Source organism: Dunckerocampus dactyliophorus, chromosome 7 (assembly GCF_027744805.1).
Source record: "Dunckerocampus dactyliophorus isolate RoL2022-P2 chromosome 7, RoL_Ddac_1.1, whole genome shotgun sequence".
Lineage (NCBI taxonomy): Eukaryota > Metazoa > Chordata > Actinopteri > Syngnathiformes > Syngnathidae > Dunckerocampus > Dunckerocampus dactyliophorus.
Window position 1 is genome coordinate 8,865,858 of NC_072825.1, and position 22,701 is coordinate 8,888,558.

At 42.2% G+C, this 22,701-nt stretch overlaps 3 protein-coding genes across 4 annotated transcripts in view; 2 read left to right on the top strand and 1 right to left on the bottom strand.

Annotated features, from left to right (window-relative positions):
- The window catches only part of si:ch211-154o6.3 (uncharacterized protein LOC563854 homolog), a 15,613-nt gene extending 9,495 nt beyond the window's left edge, over nt 1-6,118 (top strand). The window contains exons 7-13 of the mRNA XM_054780777.1: nt 1,217-1,306; nt 1,596-1,684; nt 2,852-3,065; nt 4,201-4,323; nt 4,408-4,573; nt 4,730-4,818; nt 4,933-6,118. Coding sequence (XP_054636752.1) covers nt 1,217-1,306; nt 1,596-1,684; nt 2,852-3,065; nt 4,201-4,323; nt 4,408-4,573; nt 4,730-4,818; nt 4,933-5,030 — 869 coding nt within the window. The 3' untranslated portion in view covers nt 5,031-6,118. The remainder of the gene's footprint in view (nt 1-1,216; nt 1,307-1,595; nt 1,685-2,851; nt 3,066-4,200; nt 4,324-4,407; nt 4,574-4,729; nt 4,819-4,932) is intronic.
- cops7a (COP9 constitutive photomorphogenic homolog subunit 7A) overlaps nt 92-22,701 on the bottom strand; it is a 36,851-nt gene continuing 14,241 nt past the window's right edge. Inside the window, exon 8 of the mRNA XM_054780778.1 lies at nt 92-22,566. Coding sequence (XP_054636753.1) covers nt 22,527-22,566 — 40 coding nt within the window. The 3' untranslated portion in view covers nt 92-22,526. The remainder of the gene's footprint in view (nt 22,567-22,701) is intronic.
- On the top strand, nt 6,280-18,783 carry pianp (PILR alpha associated neural protein). Of its 2 annotated transcripts, XM_054780780.1 has the most exons (6): nt 6,280-6,954; nt 7,360-7,412; nt 7,501-7,898; nt 8,237-8,315; nt 13,708-13,854; nt 14,802-18,783. In XM_054780780.1, the coding sequence occupies exons 2-6, from the start codon at nt 7,402-7,404 to the stop codon at nt 14,821-14,823; spliced, it is 657 nt and encodes a 218-aa protein (XP_054636755.1). In that variant the 5' UTR covers nt 6,280-6,954; nt 7,360-7,401; the 3' UTR covers nt 14,824-18,783. The 2 variants fall into 2 exon arrangements, with proteins under 2 accessions (XP_054636755.1, XP_054636756.1); XM_054780781.1 differs by lacking the exon at nt 13,708-13,854 and having other exon boundaries at nt 6,280-7,412.

Sequence of the window (22,701 nt, forward strand, 5' to 3'; positions counted from 1 at the left end):
CAGAATTTTATGAGAATAAAGTCATACTATTAGGAGAGTTAGAATTTTGAGAATAAATTTGTAATAGTTTGATTTTTTTTTTTTTAAGTTAGAATTGTATGGGAGTAAAGGTTGCAATATGAGAAGAAAGAAAAAAAAAGTGTAATATTAAAAGAAAAAAAATATGAAAATGAAGTTGCAATATTATGAGGAAAATGTAAATTTTAGGAGAATAAAGAATTAATATTACAAGAAAAAAGGCTGACTTTTATGAGAATTAAACTGTAGTATAACTAAAGAAAAGCTCTAATTTTAATAAAGTTGTCATTTAAGGAAAACATCTGAATTATATGAGAATAAAGTTATAATATTATAAGAAAGAAGTTATAATTGTATGAGAAAGATGTTATGAGGTTATAAGAAAAACAATTAGGAAAATGAAATTGGAATATTATGAAGAAAATGTTGTAATATTACAAAAAAAGAAAAAGGGTTGTATGGGAACAAACTCGCGATGTTATGAGAATGATTGAAATGAAGGTAATGAAATGAAGGTCCACAAATTATGAGAAAAAAAGGAGTAATGTGAGAAAAAAGTTGGGATTTTCTGAGAATAAAGTCAAAATATTATGAGGAAAAAAGTTGCATTACATGAAGAAAAGCTGAATCACACAAGATTGAAGTGAATATTACAAGGGGGAAAAAAACGTAAGAAAATGTCATGATATTACAAGAAAAATATACTTTTCATTAACATTGACATTGGAGTTGAAATACCACAAAAACGGTAATTTTATGAGGAAAAAAAGTCACATTATAAGAAAATCTTGTAATTTTTTGACAATGACAAAACAAAACAAAAACGCTGCAATTTTTAAAGACAACAAAAATGTAATGTTCCAAGAAAAATGTAAGAATTTAACAACTTAATATTAGGTTAATATTACTGTATGGTAATATGATGAGGAAAAACAAGTTGACTCTATTGTTGTGTTCCTCTTCTTGTTTGAATTAATGGGCAGGTTCCACTATGTCGTGCTGCAATGAAGTCACACCATTTAACACTCTTGCTGCTTACGCAGCCTGGTCAACACTCTGTGTTGTCCACCAAAGGCAGCTGAACTGTACTGTTTGTAAAACCCCCCGCATATATGAAAGAAGAAACCGCCTTGGGCGTGTGTCTGTGTGACTGGTGGTCCGTGTCTTTGCAATTAAGCCAATATTTTCTCCTCTCAAGGGCAGTGTGTAAAGTCTCTCTACACCTTCAACGCAGTGACGGCGCTCTGCTTTGTGCCTGAGGGAGACGGCTACATCATCACTGGCTCAGGTGCGGTGTGAACAAAGAACAAAGAAACGTCAGTCAAAGCCTGCTGCATCAGATAGAGTGGATGATGTCTACCTCTGTATACACTATGAAGATGAATGCATTATGGGTTGCCAAAAACACACACACACACACACACTCGCTGAGCATACTGCAGGGCTAGTGGGCTGCATGAGGGACATGGAGGCACACAATTTAGGCAGGCAGGCTCAGGTGTGTTGACTGTGACTAACAGTAATGGCTGCCAGACGCCTGTCGCTGCGTGTTAACCTCACACTCTGTCTCCTCTCAGACGGGGGCAAAGTTCAAGCCTGGAGCTGGCACACTTTGGACAACTGCCAGTCAATCAATGCGCATCAGGAAGCAGTCACCTCCATCCAGGTAAGTGGGTCTATTGTTTTAAAATACTAGATTTCCTCATGTAGTGGCTGAAGGTCTTTATCGACTCAATTTCAGAGAGTAACAGGCATCTATTCAGGGACAGACATTTAGATTTCAGGTCAAATGTTTAGCAACTTTTGTTCCCGACCAACAATTTCCCTTCAAATGCCTTAAAAAGGCGGGTCATGCTGGAAAACCCTCCAATGTGGCTGAATTACAACAATTCTGCAAAGATGAGTGGGCCCAAATTCCTCCACAGCGCTGTAAGAGACTCATTGCAAGTTATCACAAACGCTTCATTGCAGTTGTTGCTGCTCAGGGTGACCCAACCAGTTATTAGGTTTAGGGGGGAATCACTTTTTCACACATTTAAAAACTGCATTTTGTGTTCAGTTGTGTTGTCATTGACTAATATTTCAATTTGTTTGACGATCTGAGACATTTAAGTGTGACAGACATGCAAAAAGTTAAATCAGGGACACTTTTTCACACCACTTTTCATTCCCAAAACTTCAGCCCATGACTGTAAGCACTCCTCCTCCTTAATGGATGTGACTGACTTGGACGTTCATTCAATCACCGTCATGAAAAGTTTTTGAAAGGTTTTTTTTTTGGTGGTTTGTTGGGGGGGGTGGGGTTACAGTATTTAGAGGCTGCCCTTTTTCAGTCACTTTCTCTCGGCTTCCTCCCAGGAGGATTGTTTTGTGTAGCAATCCACCTGCCTTGTCAGGTTATTTTTAAGCTTCTTGCGGATGTAAAAAAACATGAAAATGTTCCTCCCTCTGTAGAAGTAGAGGAACCAGTTTTCCGACACATTTCCTCTGCTTTATCTTTATTTTGTCCAAGATTGTTTATTACTTCCAAATGGATATTTGTGGAGCTGTGAGGGCGCCTACCCAGCAAAAGCCTTTCACATGAATATTGAAATCAATTTGCTAACATCATTATAGGCCTGAAGCATTAAAGCGTAGAGCATAGCTGTCATTGTCTTTGTTTATCTCTCAAGGCACACCATCCATTTCCAAATAATTGCCCCCTCAGAAGCATACATTTTGAAGCTGTTCACACACACACACACACACACACACACACACACAACTACACAAGCTGATTAGTGTACACACTGGCTACAGAGGCCCATCGCCATGACAACTGTGCCCTCCACAGTCTCAGGGGCCGCTGGTGTTCAGCAGTTCTGCTGAGGGTGGGGTGTCCGTGTGGGAGAACCGCTGCTCCGACCGAGACCCCTTGAGCCTTCTCCATCGCTGGAGCGGCCAGGTGACGGGCTGTGGTGGAGGGCGTCTCACCCTCAGCCCCCGCGGGGACAAAGTACTCCTGGCATACGGTCAGGCATGGATCAAGATCCTGCATTGGAGGACGGGTGAGCAACAGTATGTCTGCCTGTGATTGCAAATGAGTGCATTAGGGGCAGAAGGAGACAGTGCCCCACCGGATCCTGAGGGGGGGGGGTAATCCGTGATAGTGGTTAATGTCTTTTTAATGTTAATGTCTTTTTATACATGTGGCAAAAATACTGAAACATTAAGAAACGACTGTTCATTTGTTTTCATGTTTACGAATAACAGCGCTCAGCTTCTTTTTACACTTGACTGAGCGTTAAGAATGTTAAAATGTTACTTAGAACATTGCCTATGTAGTTAATGCCGTTTTTTACGGCCCCGACAGTTATCGCAATTTTCTATAGGGCAAATACTTTCAACTCGGAACAACAAGCAAATGGGCTTTGCTTTTTCTTTGGCTTTTTTAGAATAACAACATACAGGATGTTCCGGACTCATAGTCAAAGCAGTAACGACTCCAGGGTCACCATACGTGTCGTTACTGGTCAGCTTTCTTTGTTTTTATTTTTACAATTGAAAGTAGTTAACTTCTTTTGACACAAATGGAAAACAACAGATGCATGAGACACACTGGCAACGCCATCATTTCAAGTTAAGACTCCGAGCGTTTACATTTACGAATACCAGTAGGTAACTTCTTTTTACACTTGAATAACAGTTAAGAACGTTAAAAGAATAGTTAATATACTACATAAGCAAAAGTTGTCATTATTTCCGAGTGGGAAGACTAATTTGAGGTTGACTAGAGTTGCGAAATAAATCTTCAAGTGCTATTTTTTGGGGTATTTAAATAGTGTCTGTCTGACTTCCTGTTCCTGCCCCTAGTGGGGCATCAGGTTTTCCATTGGCCTATGAGGAATTTTTGTCTGAGCTCCATGAACTCTGCCTAGCAACAAGTGACCAAGGCCCGACTGGAAGAAAGAATCCTAGCAATTCTGTTTCTAACATTGTGGTCATAAAATAATAATAATTTTAAAAAAATCAACATTAAACAGGAATAAAGGTTTTGTTCAGGTAGTAGCTGGCACCTTACCATTTCTTCTAAAATACAAAAACACAAACAAAAACACCACTGGCTTAGTTACACAAACAGACTGAAGAAGGCCGCTGCAGGTCGAGGTAATAGTTCACCTAACATCTGTCCAATTATCACAGGAACGGTATCCAGGCTGACCAATCACAGCAGCGTCACAGGGGTAACAGATTGTGTCCACCAGACAGCCGGCCTCCTAATTGGCTCCTGCTATGATTTGGCCAATGGAGAGAGCATGCTAAATTGTGAGTGAGCCCTTTACTCAAAAATCGATCCCCCGCCTCACCCCTTCCTCTTGTGATTCACGACCTCAATTCTGTCCCTCCAAGTGTTCTCTGTGCCTCAGTGTCGCTACCTGGCCTCTCTGACCTGGCAGCGAGCTCCCAGAATCCTTTGCTTCGCGGCTTGGACCACAGGGAGCGGAGACCACCGCTGGGTCACGGGAGGGCGCGACCTCGTTGTGTGGGAGCAGCTCCCCAGCTCCGGGAGACGGAGGTGTGCTGTTATTCTTAAAGGGGGTTCAGTTCATCCTGGTCAATCATACTGCCCTATTTGCATTGCTAATCAATTCAGGATTGGTGCAAGTGCAAAAGGTGTGGGCTGATGTTCTCCTCAGACAGTTGGAGTTAATTGCATTTGTCAACGCTGCAGGGGGGACATCACTGTGAGGACAGACAGCCGATTAGAATCGCCTCTGGAGTCCGAGGGGGACACGGAAAACGACGAGGAGACGGACGACGGTAAAGCAGTTTTATTTACGGAATCACACGCGCCTCACAATCAGGCAGATTAGCGTGTTAATTTTAGATGACGTGCATCGTGACAAATTCTTTTGGCCTCCTTTTTAAACTTAGAACACCTTGATGATGACGAAGACGGAAGACGGGGAGGTAGAGAAACTGATGTCGAGGATGGGGGGTCCGGCTCGTGGTTACGCTGCGTTCTCCAGTGAGGACATGGACGCGAAAGAGACAGCGAACTGAGAGCATATGGACACAAAGTCTGTAGATGTTAGTTGCACATAAAATAAACCTGTCACATCTCCATATTTGCATCTTTTACTATCATTCATCACTCATTACTGTATGAATGCTGACGAGGACAATTCTATTTATTATTATTCCTAATTTTTCACGCTCAACTACGTCCACATTTCTCAACCGATTCAAAACATTCCAACATGAAAACATTCAAGTTATTTCTTGACATTCCAAAAATTCCTATATTTTCTGTAATTCCACATTTCCTGTGACAAAATTCCCATTGATCTTGAGAATTTTCACTTTTTCCACGTATGTCAACAAATTCAAACCATTCAACTAATTCAGCAATTTCAGGCTATCAATTTTCGACATCCCAAAAATTCCCACATTTGCCGTAGTTCCACATTTCCCAGGACAAAATCCCCATTGAAAATGAATGAACCATTTTTTACAAGCGCCACATTTCTCAAGCACATCAAACCATTCCAACATGAAAACATTCATCTCACTCAGGCTAGCAATTTTTGACATTTCAAAAATTCCCACATTTTTCGTGACAAAATTCCCACTGAAAATAAATGGACAATATTCAACATTTCTGAACTTATTTAAACCATTCCAACATGAAAACATTCAAGTTATTCCGGGACGTTCAGCCAACCTTTCTTGAAATTCCAAAAATTCCTAGATTTTCTGTAATTCCACATTTCCTGCGACAAAATTCCCATTGATCTTGCCAATTTTCACTATTTACACGTATGTCAACAAATTCAAACCATGAAGCTAATTCAGGCTATCATTTTTCGACATCCCAAAAATTCCCACATTTGCCGTAATTCCACATTCCCCAGCACAAAATCCCCATTGAAAATGAATGAACCATTTTTACAAGCTCCACATTTCTCAAGCAAATCAAACCATTCCAACATGAAAACATTCATCTCACTCAGGCGAGCAATTTTTGACATCTCAAAAATTCCCACATTTTTCGTGACAAAATTCCCACCGAAAATGAATGGGCAATATTCCACATTTCTCAACAAACCATTCCAGCATTTCAACATCCGCACAATTTTCCACAACCAAATTCCCATTGAAAACAAATGGACAATATGTAAACCATTCAAACATGAAAACCTTCAGCACATATCCTGCATGTATTTATTCATCATACAAAGCTCATACAAAGTCAGTTTTTTACGCCGACATTTGTTCATTAATTTTTTTCAATTAATTTAATATTTATTTATTTTGCTAATTAGTTTTATATATTCATTTACTTTTTACTTTTACTTTTTTTACTCCTTATTATAAAACGGTGACATTTAAACACAGGAAGGGAACAAACTATCAGTAATTGACATGGAGAATAAGATCTGAATAAGATGTTGAATTGTGCAAATGTAAACGTGATGTTCTTCTATGTAACTTTGTTAATTCTGCCCAATGAAACAAATAAACCATTTGCATAAATTCCAATCTGACCCTGTCTCCTCTGGAATCGCCACTTTCATCCCCTGCTGCCATGCCATGCCGGGTGACCTATGTAAATGAATGTAAATTCAATTTTACTGCATCTCTCCCCCTCTGAGGCTCAACTTTTCTTTTTTTTTTTTTTATACTCCGCCTTCCTGTGAAATGATCTTTTCTGTTTGTCACATGTCATTCTCTCTTCCACGCCCCTTTTAATTGGAACCCTTTCTAAAAAACACACACATACCGTAATTAGCATTTAAATCTCTCAGTCGCTCTCCCTCACTTGCTCACTCTCTCGTGGACTAGACATGTCTCGGTCGCTAAGGCAACCAATGCTTTTTTTTTTCTCCTCCTCCCTTGCTCTCCCCCCTCTTTTTCCTCTCTCACTGTCTCATTCCCTCTCTCCACTTGCCAGAGGTAGGCATGAAAACTGATATGTGTCGGACTGTGTGTGTGTGCGCGTGTGTTTGAGTGACATTTTGGTTGGCATTTATGCAGCAGCTGTAGATAAGAAGTTACTACTACCCGCTCAAAGTGTCATTTGGACTCGTATTGGACTAATGATGATTTATGTGATGGTGTGTGAGGACCGGACCGGACCGGACCGGGTGATGAATGTGTACTTTTAGTGTGTTGAGGTGTTAGAAGTGGTGCATAATTGAGCGTTAAACTTCAATAGCCCAGGGGAGCATGTATATTTAGAGGAGATTAGAGAGCTGGAATTGTGCCGCTACTATCGTTGTTCGCATCCTTCTGATCTGGCAAGCCGGACCCTCCCCCTTTGTTTTCCTCCCTCTCTTGCCCCTCGGTCTTATCTTCCAGAGATGATCGGCGTGGTGGTGTCTCAGTGAACAGAGCGAAGCGATGGAGAGATGGTGAGGAAACAAACCATCCGAGGTGATGCTTGGGAGGGGACAGTGGAGGTTTGTTTCCCTCAGGATAACTTCTCTCTTTCGTCCCCAGCTTCATCTCTCCTGTCGCACGACTGACTGCCCTCGTCCTGGTCGCCCTGGTGACGCAGCCCTCCACCTGTAACCGTGACGACGGCGAGGGTGAGGAGCGGGTGGACGCCCTCTCGGTCCAGCTGTCCGTCACCACTCAAGTGACGCCGACCCCTCTCTGGGCGGTGGTGTGGGGCCCCACGCAGCCTCTGGAGGATGAGACGTACCACTTCCTCTCCAGCCAGGAAACGGAGCACCTGCGTCAGCAAGGGAACCAGCGGGAGGCCAGCTCTGCTGCCGCCACCTCCGAGGACTGGCGCTATCCTGATGCCAGCACGCATCCTCAGGAGGAGTCCTGGAGTCAAGAGGGTGCAGAGGACGGGGGGATGCAAGCGGAGGGGACAGAGCTGGAGGAAGAAGGTGGGCATCATGAGAAAAAAAAAACAATGTGCCCGACTGCCAGGAGTCTTCCCGAGAATTAGCTGTCACCCGAGTGAAGGCTGGTGCTCCGCTGAGCGCAGTCAGCCGCGTCCGTTGCCTGGAAAACCTCATAAAGTTGGCATCACTCACTGCCAGGAGTTGGCCACCGTCATGACGGGAAGGCGGGACTGCTGTTGTAGTTGGAGGCCACTGTCACAATTGCACATCCAATTTCATGTTCAGCTGCCCTCATTGATTTGTCCCTTTTGTTCTCAGTACAATTATACACGGTCACGCTCTGAGAATAGTAACTATAGGAATGTGTGTGTGTGTTACAGTGGACCCTCAGTTCTATGTCACTGTGACCATCTCCTCGCTGCTCATCCTGACTGCAATCATCATTACCGCCAAACTCTGGTAGGAACTACCCCTTCTTTGTTTATGATGATGTGACAGTTTAAGAGGCTTTATTAGCGTTCCTGTTTTTATGGAGTTTGTAGTTAAAGCGCAATGAGCTCCACCAGTTAAAGCAACAATGACTGCATTTATAGTTGCTATGTGCATATTTGTGACGATACACAAGACAAGTTTATCCTCTGTGTGACCCGATGATCCGTTTCATGGAACGTGCATTTTCATTGTGACAAAACCAGGCTATCGTTGAGGTACTACTCTACAATTTGTCTACTGTTTGTAGTTGTTAAAGTTCACGTGCCATTGTACATATCCAACCGTGAGGGTTAGTGTTAGGGTTTGGCCTTGGATTTGGTTTTAGGGTAAGGGTTTGGGTCAGAGCTACGGCTGGGGTTGTGGGATGGGGTTAGAGTTATGAAATGGGGCTTGGATGTGGGCTAGGGTTACAGTCAGGGTTTGTTTTAGGGCAAGGTTTTGGGTTTGTGTCACGGAAAGTTTTTGGGTTTGGGTTAAGTCTAGAGTTAGGGTTTGTCTTAGGTTTGGTGTTAGTGTCAGGTTTAGGGAAGGGTTTGTGTTAGGGCTTGACCATTAAGGCTATACTCCAAACCACTAGGGGGCAGCATCTTACCAGTGTCCACCATTATTGTATTAACTATACTGTAGATGCTCAGGAGTTCTTAAAAGCTAAGTGTGGAGTTCTGTACAAGTACTACAAGGGAATTTTCTTCAGTTTGAGGTAGCAAGCTTTGCTGTGTCGCTATTGGTCAAAAGTTCTGGTACTACCACAGGTTGGATTCCAAACAGCAGAGGTTTGCTAAATCTTCTGGATTTAGCTTGGGCCATTACCTTAAGACAACAACAGTGGTGGAACTTCAGCCTGTACCTTAAACTTCCATTTCTTATATAGCATTGATAAAGTCTTCCCACTTCAAGCTGTCTTCAAGACTGAATTTAATCCTGTTCAGGATTATGGGCATCTGGAGTTCCTTTAGAACCCACCAATTACCCAACATATATGGACTCTTCGGACTAGGGAGGAAGCTTGAGTCCCCAAAGAGAGCTCAAGTACAGGTGGGGCATCCAAACTAAGCTGTCAGGTCATTTAAGTGCTGATTTTAGTAGAATTTCATATGAAAAAAATACACCATTATACTGTATGTCAGTCATAAAGGGGGTATTTGGGGTTTTCATTGGTAGAATAGTGGTTCACCAAGCTGGCTTCACCTGCATATGTGGAAAACGTACACACAAATCTTGAACAGGGGGTGACGCTTATGCTGGTGTATAATAGTGTTTATGCTACCTCTGCTTACTAACAGTTTAGCTTTGAATATGAAGATTGTACTCGCTGGTAATCTGCTTGTGGCATTTGAGGTGAGTTAAACATTGAATTTGAATTCAATTTCAGCAAATCTTTGGTTAATATTTCATATTTCTATCGTAGAATATAATTTCTATTAAAAACAATCTCTTGTATTCTTCACACACCTTGACGGATCCTGTGTACCACCAGTAATCGTACCACAGTGCTAGAACACATTGCTGATGTCATGCTTTGCTCACTCTCGCCTCCTTAGGGGCAAAGACGTATCACACAGACGTACCACTTTTGGACAAACAGTGCTGTCAGTAAAAGGAACACAATATTGGAACAGCCTGCCATTAACAATAAGAGATTGTCAGACAGTTTGTGGTTATTGTGTACCGTTTTTGTACTGTTTAGTGTTATTTCTCTGTTACCTGCCACAGGACTACAGATGGAACCTAGCAGTTGTGCTATAATCTGGCATATTACATCTGCGTTGGTTGCAGATGTTCATTAATATGCATTGTCCCTAATAAATAAAAAAATAAAATCAAATAAATAGTATCATTACAAGATAGAAAGGAAAGCTTGTTCAAATGCGTACTAATAGCACCTTTAAAGATTTGCGATCACTTTTAAAAATGTGTAATATTCCACCTGCCATTACGCCGCTAATACAAGGATGGGCGTTCCTTATATATCGCCCTGCTGGAGAGCGTGGCCATTAGCGGGAAACGGGGACTCATCTTGGTGATATAGTGGAGCGCTTCCACGCATTGCTGATCAGAACAATAATGTCAAGTTGATTTGACCGCCGGGCCTTTTCTTGCCATGTTTTCTGCGCATCTTCTTTGGTAAAGGTTTTTTTTTATGTGGCTTATTTATACGTTCGTTCTCTTTCCCCTTACTGCCAATCATAATTTTTCAATTCAGTGCCTGGAACAGCATAATTTGTTCCACTTCATATTCCCTTTTCATATCTCTCAGCTCAGATTTGCCCCCTCAGTCTTACATTATCAAATGCACTCTCCTCCTATTTAGGCCTCCTTCGTCTAGCAGGGATTTTTTTTCCTGTGCTTTTACCTGTGTTCCAACTTGCTGTCCTTGAGGTTCTTGGCTTTCTGTGCCACTATAGCACGTGTGATTGTCGCTGCCTCCAATGCTCATCTTATCTCCAACACCGCACTGCTAGCATGTTCAGATTAATCCCCCAGTTTACCAAGAGCTGGTACCCCATAACCCGTAAACCCAACCCTAACTAACCCATAAACATCTCCTTCTGATCCTGAGATGGACCTAACTGTTGCTTCTCCCAGGGTGTGTTCACACGTGTCACAGTCGGTTCATTTAAAAGAAACTCTTGTGTGTTTGCTCTACGGTTTGTTCGTACGGTTCGTTTGGTCAACGTTTATGAACGCCATCGTCCAAACCCTGGTGTGCGTCAAACAAGCGGACCGAGACCCATCTCTCCACTTGCAAGTGAACATTTGCGGTGTTGCTGAACACTACACAGACCAAAGATAGGGACCAGTGTTAAAATGAAAGTGTGTGTGACAACGGCGCGCTTTAAATGTTTTTAATTTTAAAAGCTTTGCATGAAATCAAAGCTGGTAAATATAGCGGAATATAAAAATAACCTACGGCAATATGGTTTGGAATACTGAATTACGTCACAACAGCGGTCCAATCAAGTCCTTACTTTCTGCAGAGGTTCTTTACTGTGCAGCCTTTGGTCCCATGACAGAAATACCAGTGGGAAAACACTAAGCTAACTGCACTAAAGTGTGCATAAAGTGTGCGTTTTTTATTTTTGGTCTGGACCGGAGTACCGAACCACAAGTGTGAACGCAACCTAACTTTCATCACCAGCCTCTGCTTGGGATCCAAACCAAAGTGACCTTATACAAACTGGAGAGTCTCGCTCTCCATTTCCGTGGTGTGATAGACTGGCTGGCACTTCAGTGTCATAAATGTGTAAATAACGCCATGTGTTAGATGCGAGGGGGCTGGGTGGTGCAGATGGACCGAAATGATAGCGTATAGTGGAAACTGGCCACAGTCCAGTTCATTACGAGCACAGAAGAGTGGCATATTGCACTCTGTGTTGTTTTCCACTAAAATCGCGGGCCTGGTGTTGTGGAGCATGACGGAGGATGAGGACAGGTGTTGCAGCAAAGGGGAGATGAGGACACTGCATGTGGCTGTTTTGGCCGTGAGAACATACACCTATGTAACTTCTGCAAGGGATCCTCCACTCGTTTTTACAAATATTGGCTATATATATGTTGTTGTTTTTTTTATAAGATCTGAAATCATGTTTTTCCAAAGATAACATTTATAGAACATTTAAATCAGAATACTTTATTGACCCCTGATGGAAAGGGAGCCAGCACAGCGGTGCTGATGACATATCTGAGTTGTGTTGCTTTGCTAGTTGAGGGTTAGGTTAGGTTAGGGTAGCATTGGTACGTGTATGCTGGTGAAGGCACCAAGCCGCCAGTTTATGGTATGGGACAATTTGTGTTTTGTCTTTTTTGTATCTGAACAACTAATTGTCCATAAGTCATTCCAAAGTCTTCCAAAGCATTTTGACCACAACGCATAAATGTCATTAACAGTTATCTTTTGGGTACGTCTTTTACTGTTACCTATGAAGCTAACAGTAACTGTACATGTGAACTACTTGTAGCCATCCTGCTAACTCCGGCTGATGTGCATTTGTGTTGTATATGCTTCTGTGTGTCTGTGTAGATTCTCACTCATCCAGGTCATGGTAATCCGCTAGGGTTGAATAGAGGCAATGTTTGTTTTCAGCGAACAGGTAGAATCCAGTTGTCCCGATTCAACCCTTGCAGATGATATACTTCTGTTTATTCATTTGTACGGCTCCTATCAAAATAAACAGAAGGAAAGATTGCCACCCCCACGTCTTAAAACGGACTGTAAACCCTTAACTTTGGAAGCTAATTAAAACATTATCCAATAATTGTTTTCACTTAAGAGCTTATAATATCATTTTTAGGTTTTAGGTGACAAAAACAGACAAAACGCTGGACTGTACTTTCACCTAAAGCAAAACTTTTTGGGAATTTTGCCCATCATCCACAATCCTTTTGTGAGACATGAACACACGTCTTTCTCTCTTCTGTGTGTCCTAAAGATACGAAAACAGATCAAAAGAAACAGTTTGATGGTTTTATATCCATGCTGTGACCATATAGTAAGAGGTACATTCATGATGACACGTAATACTTACAGTATTTCGCGTCTTTTGTTCGTTACCGCAACTTCCTTTCTCAGCGCATTGATTTCTCATAGATGCTATGAGAAATTAATGCGCTATGAGAAATCAATGCACCATAAAAACGCACACCTACACTTAGCATTAACTTCATAAACATGAAAACATCTCGAATATGTAGCCTAACCTTTTGGTCGTGGTCTGAGGCATTGTGAACACGGAGCTGACGCTCTGCGGGCGAATTTGTGGTGAAGCTCGTCGCTAGCCGGCTAGTAGCTACTCGGTGTGGTAAGTGTTAATGCGCCAGTAACATAGTTCGATCGGCGTAACAATGTCACCAGTAATAATAATAACAATAACAATGTCGCTGTAGCTTGGTTAATATACACGTCACATGATATGTAAATGGAGCATTGTTGGCGCTTTTTGGAAACTTTGAGACCACTTTGTAGGCGGAATAAGTTAGTGCCATACGTGCTGTAATGAGCTGTTTTTTTAAATGTGTTTATATACCTTTAGAATGCACAGAAAAGAGAAAGACGTGTTCATGGCTCACATAAAGATTGTGGATGATGGGCAAAATTCCCCCTCAAAAATGCAGTTTTCCTTGAAGTCACTCATTCCCTCTACCTCTTGCTACTGTCACTGTTTGAACGAGTCCAATGCGTGCTACTATACGTCTCTCACAATAGGAACTTTAACGTGATCATCAGTGTTGAAGTGACTTTTCTGTTCCTGACGCTCTTCCGTGTTATTCCTCTGCCTCAAACATCTCATGCCACTTCCTTGCCTCTCTCTTCTCCTTCCACCCATCCATCCATCCATCAATCAATCCCTTCTCCTCTCAGTTATGATCGCAGCTGTTCCCAGCATCCGCCCCCGCTCTCCCGTGGAGTAGCGCCTCCCCTCTCCCGCGCACTCCCGTGCTCCCTTGCATCCGAGGAGAGCCGCCAGACGCTGCACAGCACCTCTTCCTCCTTCGCTGACCGGGAGAGGTAATGCTCGCCTTCGCCAGAGTGGGTCTATGGCTACGTTCACACTTGGGGTTCGGTACTCTGGTCCGGACCAAGAATTTAAAAAGATAACTCTGGTGCACTTCGCTTAGTGTTCACTGGTATTTTTGTCATTGGACCAAAGGCTGGGCAGTAAAGAACATATGCATGAAGTAAGGATTTCATTGGACAGTAAAGAACATATGCATGAAGTAAGGATTTCATTGGACATCTACATGTTACACGACGTAATGCAAATATTACAAACCGCATTTACCAGAATTGATTTCATGAAGCTTCTACAATGTATTTTTTCAAGAGCGACGTTGTCACACACACATACACACACAGGGAAAGAGCAGAGCAGAGAGACTTCCAAAAACTTTCCAAAAATGTTTCATTTCTGCATGCTTTTTGCTGTCATTTTAACAATGAGCTTTGTCTTTGGTCCGTGTGCTTTCATGTGAACCCGAACTTGCAAGCTTAACCAAACAAACCGTACAAGCAGAGCAAACGCACCAAAGTTCCTTTTAATCAAGTGTGAAGGCACCCTGCGTCTCCATCTTTGTGTTCAAGTTCAGTAGAGTTCTACCATAATTGGACAGCAGCACTATTCTCAGAGGACCATTCAGGCCGGGGGTGTTGTTGCTGTTTTCAAACTCTCCTTGCCGTGATGAGTCATTGTGGAGAAGGCGACTAAACCCGCGCCGCCATCCACTGAGCGTAGCTTTTGTTCAAGGGTATTTAAAGTTAATCTCAAATCAGGATAATTATAGTGCTGCACTCCTCCTTCTGAGTCCCTTGTGAAGCAGCTTGAGTCGTTTTAGGAGAGCATCCCTTTCTCCAAGCTCCAGGCCTCTTTGTTCCACTTTGCACAAAAAAAGACTACCGGCTTCTGTTTTTTTTTGGGTTTAAAACAGTGTTTTTTGTCTTGTCTCTTGCTGTGTCAGGATCCCGGTGGTGAACCTCTGAGGTGGCTCTTTTTCCATATGGTGAATATTTCTACGATTGGAGCGTCAACATTTTTGTTTTGCCTGCAGCACCATTTTTATTTTCTCCGAAACTGTGAAATGCATTCAGGGACCAGAGCGCACACTGCTCGGCTACCCTGAGGTCTTTAAAAGAAAAAAAAAAAAACAACCCAAACTCATCTCGCCGCTTCTCTCCTTCCTTCCTTGTGTTCTAAATTTCGTCCGTGTGGCTCTCTGCGTCACTGTTACGGCCCCCCGAGCCGTGACAAGCAACTCCACTGCTTGGACCCGCCATGACTAATTCACAAACAAACAGTTTAACAGCCGTGCAGCATCCCATTTGAGGACCCAATCTCGCTACCTGTGCTTCCACATCACTGCTTCCAGTCACACTACTCTGAAACCCAAGAAAATGACGCCCAAATTCATGTTTTGTTGTTTTTTTTTAGGTAAAAAGCCAACATCAAGCATCGGCATCTCCCAAGCAGGACTTTCATAAAGCTGTTTAGCGGGGCTGCCGCCAACAGGCAATGTGTTTAACATGTCACGCTCCAAATATGCTCCTTGCTTCAAGCATGCTGGATAAAAATGCAAATTACGTGTGTGTATTTTTCCCTCCAGTTTTTCCTCATGATTTGTTTCCTTAATTATCTGGCATTCACCTCATAGCGAGCACCCTTTGTTCACACCGAGGTGTGCGCCCAGCGTTTATTTCACCGTGCAGATAAAATATTCAAGACGTGAATAGATCGTGGTGGAATTTTTGCCAAGAAGCAACGAATCCCAAAGGGTTTTTTTTCTTCCTCCTTTTTTTTCTTGTTGACAGTCAAGACATTCTTGAAAACAAAACCCGCCATCATCTGCCTTCGCATCTAATCACTGTATGTCGTCTGTCACCATGGCACCAAAGGAACTTTTGAAGGAACGTTCATGTTGTGTCTGTGAGATTGGCTTCAAATCTATTACTCATAAATCTAGTCTATTTTATCTATCAGCTCCTAATGTCTTGTAGAACCTTGCAAAGCCAAATGTCCAAAGTTTTTGTTTTCTCTGCAACTTTTTCAAAGCAGCTTTAGAGATGACGGTGATGGACAAAAGTCTTGAGACGGCGGCCCTGAGTTAATCAATCAGATGACATTTTGGACGTTTTTGTACTTCCAGCTTTGTGGAAACAGTTTGGAGAAGGCACCTTGTCTGTTCCCAATGCACAACGTCCGAAAACCTTTGGGATGAACTAGAACTGAGATTGTGTGCTAGCCAGGCCCAGCATTAGCAACTAGGGGTGTCACAAGATCTCATGTCACAAGATTTCTCATGGGCACTAGTCCTGGGACAATAATAAATAAATTAACCACACAATAGGTGAAAATGAATTTGACAATTTTGCCGGCCTCAATACATTGCCATGTGCATGCGTGTCTCTTTTCCTCTTCCCGGCAGGAATAGGGTTCACTTTGTGCATTGGTTTCAACCACTGTGTTCCATAGAACAACAGCATGAACGGAGTGAGCCCTTTTGTCAGTCATACAGTCTCATTGTCTCGTGGGTACACACAGAGTGCAGGAAAGTGTAACCTAGTAGAAATTATATTAGTAGATTGCAATATATTGTCATTGGTATATTTTTTGTTTTCTTTGTACTTTTCTTCAAAGTAAAGTTAAAATCGTGTCTCAACCCGTAGACCTAATCTCGTGCATCTTCTCGTCTTGTGAACTGAGTGTCTCGTGACACCCCTATTAGTAACCCTTACAAATATTCTTCTGGATCAGTGCTTCTCAAACTAGAGTAGACTAGAGTGGTCAGTGTACAGCTGTACTGCAGCATATAGTTACTAGCTACTGAATATGGATGTCTCCTCAACACCCATTATTATAGAAATAACTGGAAACACAAGTGAGTAACAATACGTCTTGCAGCAGTCAAGCGTGGTGGTGGTAGTGTCCTGGTTTGGGGCTGCAGGAGTGCTGCCGGCACCGGGGAGCTGCGGTTCAATGAGGGAAAACATGAATTCCACCACATACTGTGACACTGTGAAGCACAGCATGGTCCTCTCCCTTGGGAAACTACGCCGCATGGCAGTTTTCCAACAGGATAAGGAGTCCAATCACCACCAAGTGCCTTGCTGAGGAAGCTGACGTTGAAGGTGGTGGAGTGATGAACTGAGCACCTGTGGTGCATCTTGAATCGGAAGTAAAGGAGGTGGAGGAGCGCAAGGTGTCTAACATCCACCAGCCACCAGTGATGTCATCGCGGAGGAGTGGAAGATGATTCCAGAAACAACCAGTGCAGTTCTGGTGAATTCCATGCTCAAGGCAGTGCTGGAAGATAACAATGGTACTCCCACTAAATGTTTACACCAATGACACAATTTGGACATGGTCACAGTGAGGAGTAGTCACTTGTGTTGCCAGCTGTTTATAGAGGATAATGGCTGTGTTTTGACTAAATCTATAATGCAATATAAGCTGTACACTAATTAGTCAAAAGTTTGCTTCCTACAGTATTGTCCCTTTGAGATGCGATAATAAAACTGTTGCTGAAATGTGAGGGGTGTACTCACTTGTGTCAGCAACTGTATGAGTTTATACCTTATGAATAAGATTTGATTGCACAGCATCGAAACTTCTAGTTCACTTCTAGCTATCAAGCGTAAACATACAGTACAGTCATCCCTCGCTATGTAGCGGTTTGAATATCGCTCCCTCGCTATATTGTGGTTTTTCCAAAAATAATAAATTATCGCTGTTTTGTCGTTGACTATGGCTTATTGTTAGTAAAAAAATATTGAAGTTTTATGTAATTCGAATCTCCGCTTGGGTATCTCTGTGTGGAGTTTGTATGTTCTCGTACGTGGGTTTTTTCCGGGTACTCCGGTTTCCTCACACATTCCAAAAAACCTGCATGTCAGGTTAATTGGCGACTCCAAATTGTCCATAGGTATGAATGTGAGTGTGAATGGTTGTTTGTCTATATGTGCCCTGCGATTGGCTGGCGACCAGTCCAGGGTGTACCCCGCCTCTCACCCAAAGTCAGCTGGGATAGGCTCCAACATACCCCTGCAACTCTGATGAGGATAAGAGGCATAGAAAATGGATGTATGGAAGTTACATGTAGTATTTTGGTCACTAGGCATCAGAAATGTTATGAGACTACATTACCTTTCATTCTGCATGGAGACTAGCTACTGCGCCAGCAGAGCCGAGCCGACATGCCATGGCAGAGACAGACATGCCATGGCAGAGACAGACATGCCATGGCAGAGACTGACATGCCATGGCTGAGACTGAGTGGGAAAAAAAAGGTTCTCCTCTCATTCCGTGTGGAAGTGGTACGTTTTTGGCTTCTTTGTCCTTCTTCCTCACTCTGATTGAAACACTCTAAGTTTAGAGTAAGTAAATTGGAGAGGCTGACTAGTTAGCTCAGCAGCTTATTTCACTTATCACGGTCGGATCAGGAACCAATTTACCACAATAAACAAGGGGTTATATGTCACCACCCTTACCACATATCCAAACACAATTGGTCTGCTTATTTGTCCAACAATTGAACTTGAACAGTTCAGCCGAGCAATTAGGAGTTGACCTGGCCTAAAATCCAAAGAAAAATATTGTCCAAAAGTTAAAGAGTTTTACTATTAGCAACGGTTGCTTGTATAACTTCTTTACACTTGCATGACAATGAACTATGCTAAAATGTTACTTAAAACACTAGCAGTTTGAGAGGCAGAATTGAAAAACTAAAGTAACTCACAGATCACAGGTGTTCCGATACTTTTGTCCTTACAGTGTTTGAACCTTTCTTCTACCAACAGGTGTCATGCTGGTTGTAACATGCGTGACTTGTGCAATCTCACAGATATTCCATCTTGTGATTTTTAGTAAAAATAAAAATCCTGTAGGACAATTATGGTCTTGCTGTACCATGCAAGTTCAATAAAGGCTGTGTTTTAGCTTTGTGCTGTTATCTGTGTATGTCATTGTCAATGCTTGGAGCTGTGTGAAATGCAGTGCTTACGTTGCAAATGTTATTTTAATAGCTATACTGTATCCCCGTAGTGCAAACCGACTGCAGAGCCTTGTATTGATTTCCAAGCGTGGCACTTTTTTTTAACAATCCTCCAGCATGTGTCAATCATGTTTTTTCCACCAAGGACTAGAGCAAGCTGAGGGATTGAAGGAAGGAAGCGTCAGCTCGTGATGCGTCTCCTTATCTCCTCACCTCATATGGATTCCTCTGGCTTCGGGCAGATTAGTGTAGGTAAGAATTTCCCCTGTGCACAGTTCCTCACACAAGCACCAATAAAATCAGGGCGTGCGCTGGAGAAGAAATGCCACACGAGTGTATTGAGTCGCTGCACAGCCACTGTCCATCAAACGGGAAGATTTTACCAATGGGCGTAATTGATTGACTGTGGGGGTGTTTTTTTTGTTAAAGTTGTGCATACTGTGGCGGACAAGAAACAATGTTAGGTGTGAACTCATGTCATCACTCACATGGTCACACCTTAAAAAAAACATGCTTGGCTGCACACACACACACACACATTCACTAAGAAACACTCGCAGGAGGTGTACAGCTGTTAGAATTCACAGGAGTGGAAGAATGAAAAAAAAAAAGAACTGTGAGTGAAATTAACGCCACTATTTATAGACGTGGAGGACAAGACGGAAGATTTAACATTGAACAGGATTATTATTGTTCTTCTCTCCATTCAAATGAGACAGCTAATTCTTGCTACGAGGTTGAGAGGAAGCAAGCGCAAGGAGAGGAAAGATTTGCAATTTGTGACCTTAAAACAACATTGTGGAACTACCACGTCAACCATAATGCCTTCCAGGACACTGGTCAACTTCAAATTTGTTCTAATTAACAACAATTTTCATAGGGACCAATTATCATTGAAATAATCTGCTCCAGAGTCAAACCGTTTCCACCATAAACACTTATTAACGGTCACACAACCTTTATAGTTAACCACTGGACAGGTTCTGTGTTAAATGGACTTTTTATTTAAATGTGTATATTCTGGCTACAAACGACGTAAATCTCAAAAGATGACGTGAAAGTTGCTGAGTGTTGGTGTGTTGCATTTAAAATATCCGACTGTGTACACAGAACACATGAAGGACAGCTGTGGTCACCAAACCTTTTGAGCCCAAGATCCCTAATCTCGGCCGTGAAATTGTGCAGTCATGGAAAAAATGATTAGAGCACCCTTGTTTCTTCAGTTTATTATTCCATTTTAATGCCTGATACAACTAAAAGTACATTTGTTTGGACAAATATAATGATGATAACAAATATAGCTCAGAAGAGTTTAATTAAAGAGCTGATAGCTACCAACTTCCATGGTTTTCTTGATGACTAACTTCGTACATGAAGTTCTTGCATTGTACTGCCAAAAAAATAACTCTTATGAGCTATTTTTGTTGTCATTGTTATATTTGTCCAAACAAAAAGGTACCTTTACTTGTATCCGGCATTAAAATGAACAAGAAACTGAAGAAACAAGGGTGGCCTAATAATTTTTCCCATGACAATAACTTTAAAATTAAATGACATCTATCAGTCTGGAAAAAAGTTATAAAGCCATTTCAAAAGCTTTGGGACGCCAGCGAACCACAATGAGAGCCATTATCCACAAATAGAGAAAACATGCAACAGTGGTGAACCTTTCTGGGCAAAAACGGCCTGCGTGGCAGAGTTCCAAGACAAAAACCACTGCTAAACAAAAAGAACATTAAGGCTCGTCTCAATTTTGCCCAAAAACATCTTGATGATCCCCAAGACGTTCGGGAAAATACTCTGTGGTCTGACCAGACAAAAGTTGAACTTTTTGGAAGTCGTGTGTCCCATTACATATGGCGCAAAAGTAACGCCGCATTTCAGAAAAAGAACATCATACCAACAGTAACATATGGTGGTGGTAGTGTGATGGTCTGGGGCTGTTTGGCTGCTTCAGGACCTGGAAGCCTTGCTGTGATAAATGGAACCATGAATTCTGCTGTCTACCAAAAAATCCTGAAGCAGAACTTCCGGCCATTTGTCTGTGACCTCAAGCTGAAACCAACTTGGGTTCTGCAGCAAGACAATGATCCAAAACACACCAGCAAGTCCACCTCTGAATGGCTGAAGACAAACCAAATGAAGAGTGGCCTAGTCAAAGTCCTGACCTGAATCCTATTGAGATGCTGTGGCATGACCTTAAAAAGGCGCTTCATACTCGAAAACCCTCCAATGTGGCAGAATTACAACAATTCAGCAAAGGTGAGTGGGCCAAAATTCCTCCATAGCGCTTGTAAGAGACTCATTGCAAGTTATTGCAAAGGCTTGATTGCAGTTGTTGCTGCTATTGGTGACCCAACCAGTTATTAGGTTTAGGGGGCAATCACTTTTTCACACAGGGCCATGTAGGTTTGAATTTTTTTTCTCCCTTAATAATAAAAAGTTTCATTTAAAAACTGCATCTTGTGTTCAGTTGTATTGTCATTGACTAATATTTAAATTTCTTTGATGATCTGAAACATTTAAGTGTGACAAACGTGCAAAAATAGTTGTGTAAAAAAGTGTCTGCCCCCTTACTGATTTTATTTTTTGCATGTGTGACAAATAATTTTCATTTATTGTGTGATTATTTAATTGATTTATCATCATCCCAGGCCTTGTACCCACAAGAAATTCTTTCTGAACGACAATTGTTTTAATTCACGTTTTATTCTTGTGAGATTTTGTGACATTCCTATCCTACTGTATACTGATACAGATGTTATTGCATAATCAACACCCTGCATTTATATTGTTTTTGTCCGTTTTTTTTACTCCTGTATGTATTTATGTATTCATTTGTATGTATGTATTCAATAATTTATGATTTTTGTTCTTTCCCACTATTTTACTTACAATGTATGCTGATTTTATAGAAACACAAGTTTCCTAAGTTTGGGTCCTTAGAAAGAACTGTAACTTAGGCCTTGAACTGAAAAAGTCTGGGGAAACTCTGCTTCATTTACTCACCGAGATGAAGTCTCAGGGGTGACATCCATACTGTTCGAGTTTTAGGGTGTTCAGCAAGGGAGGTTCCTGCTGTAGAAGCTCAGGGCCAAACGAGAGATATGAATGCTCTTTGCATGTAGCCATGCTGCTTGCACACAGGGGAAGCCTGGGCTCTGTAACGCATGAGCGTCTTCAGGGACGCGCCCTAATTAACGGCTTGACCTCCTAATGGTAGCCCCCCTTCTGTGAGTTAACATTTAGCAGCATGCCCTCCAGAGATGCACTCAAAAGTGCATTTATTAAAAGATGAGACAGTGACATTAATGAGAGCTTGTCAGCAATAAGTGCAAGATTTTTTTCTTTAATTTCCCAACATTTTCCACATTTATCAACTCAGCGGAAGGAAAATGACAAAGAAGTCAAAGCCAAAAGGAGCACGTTCAAAGCAATAAAAATAAAAGCGCACACACCATCAAAATGCATCAGATGAGCTCCTGTTTATGGGCAAAGGCATCCGGCTGTCCCCTCTTGTTCAATCGCTAAAGAACGGCAGGAGGGGACGTCGCAATGGCCGCGTCTGCAAGTTCATCAAGGTGAGATTAGGTGACTTTATAAAAAGGTGCCTGCAGCGAGGGTCTCCCCCGTTTCAATGCTCTTGTCCCACAACAAATCCAGTGACAGTGTCGATCAGTGCTGCTGATTCTCACGTCTTCAGTTGGACTTGGACCAGATCTTCCCGCTGCCTCGCAGCCTGGCAAGCAGAGAATGATGCCATCATTATGTGTTAAACAAACAACTGGAGGAGGGGAAGGCTGGGAGCTGATTTGGTGTGTTCCTGTCCCTTTGGTAGGACTCGGTCACATTAGTCACATCCTTTCAGCAGCTG

Bases quoted from the DNA above. Each gene is read 5' to 3' on its own strand.
- pianp (XM_054780780.1), top strand. The intron at 7,899-8,236 runs GTGGGCATCATG...TGTGTGTTACAG, and splicing joins GACAGAGCTGGAGGAAGAAG to TGGACCCTCAGTTCTATGTC. The intron at 8,316-13,707 runs GTAGGAACTACC...TTCTCCTCTCAG, and splicing joins ATCATTACCGCCAAACTCTG to TTATGATCGCAGCTGTTCCC.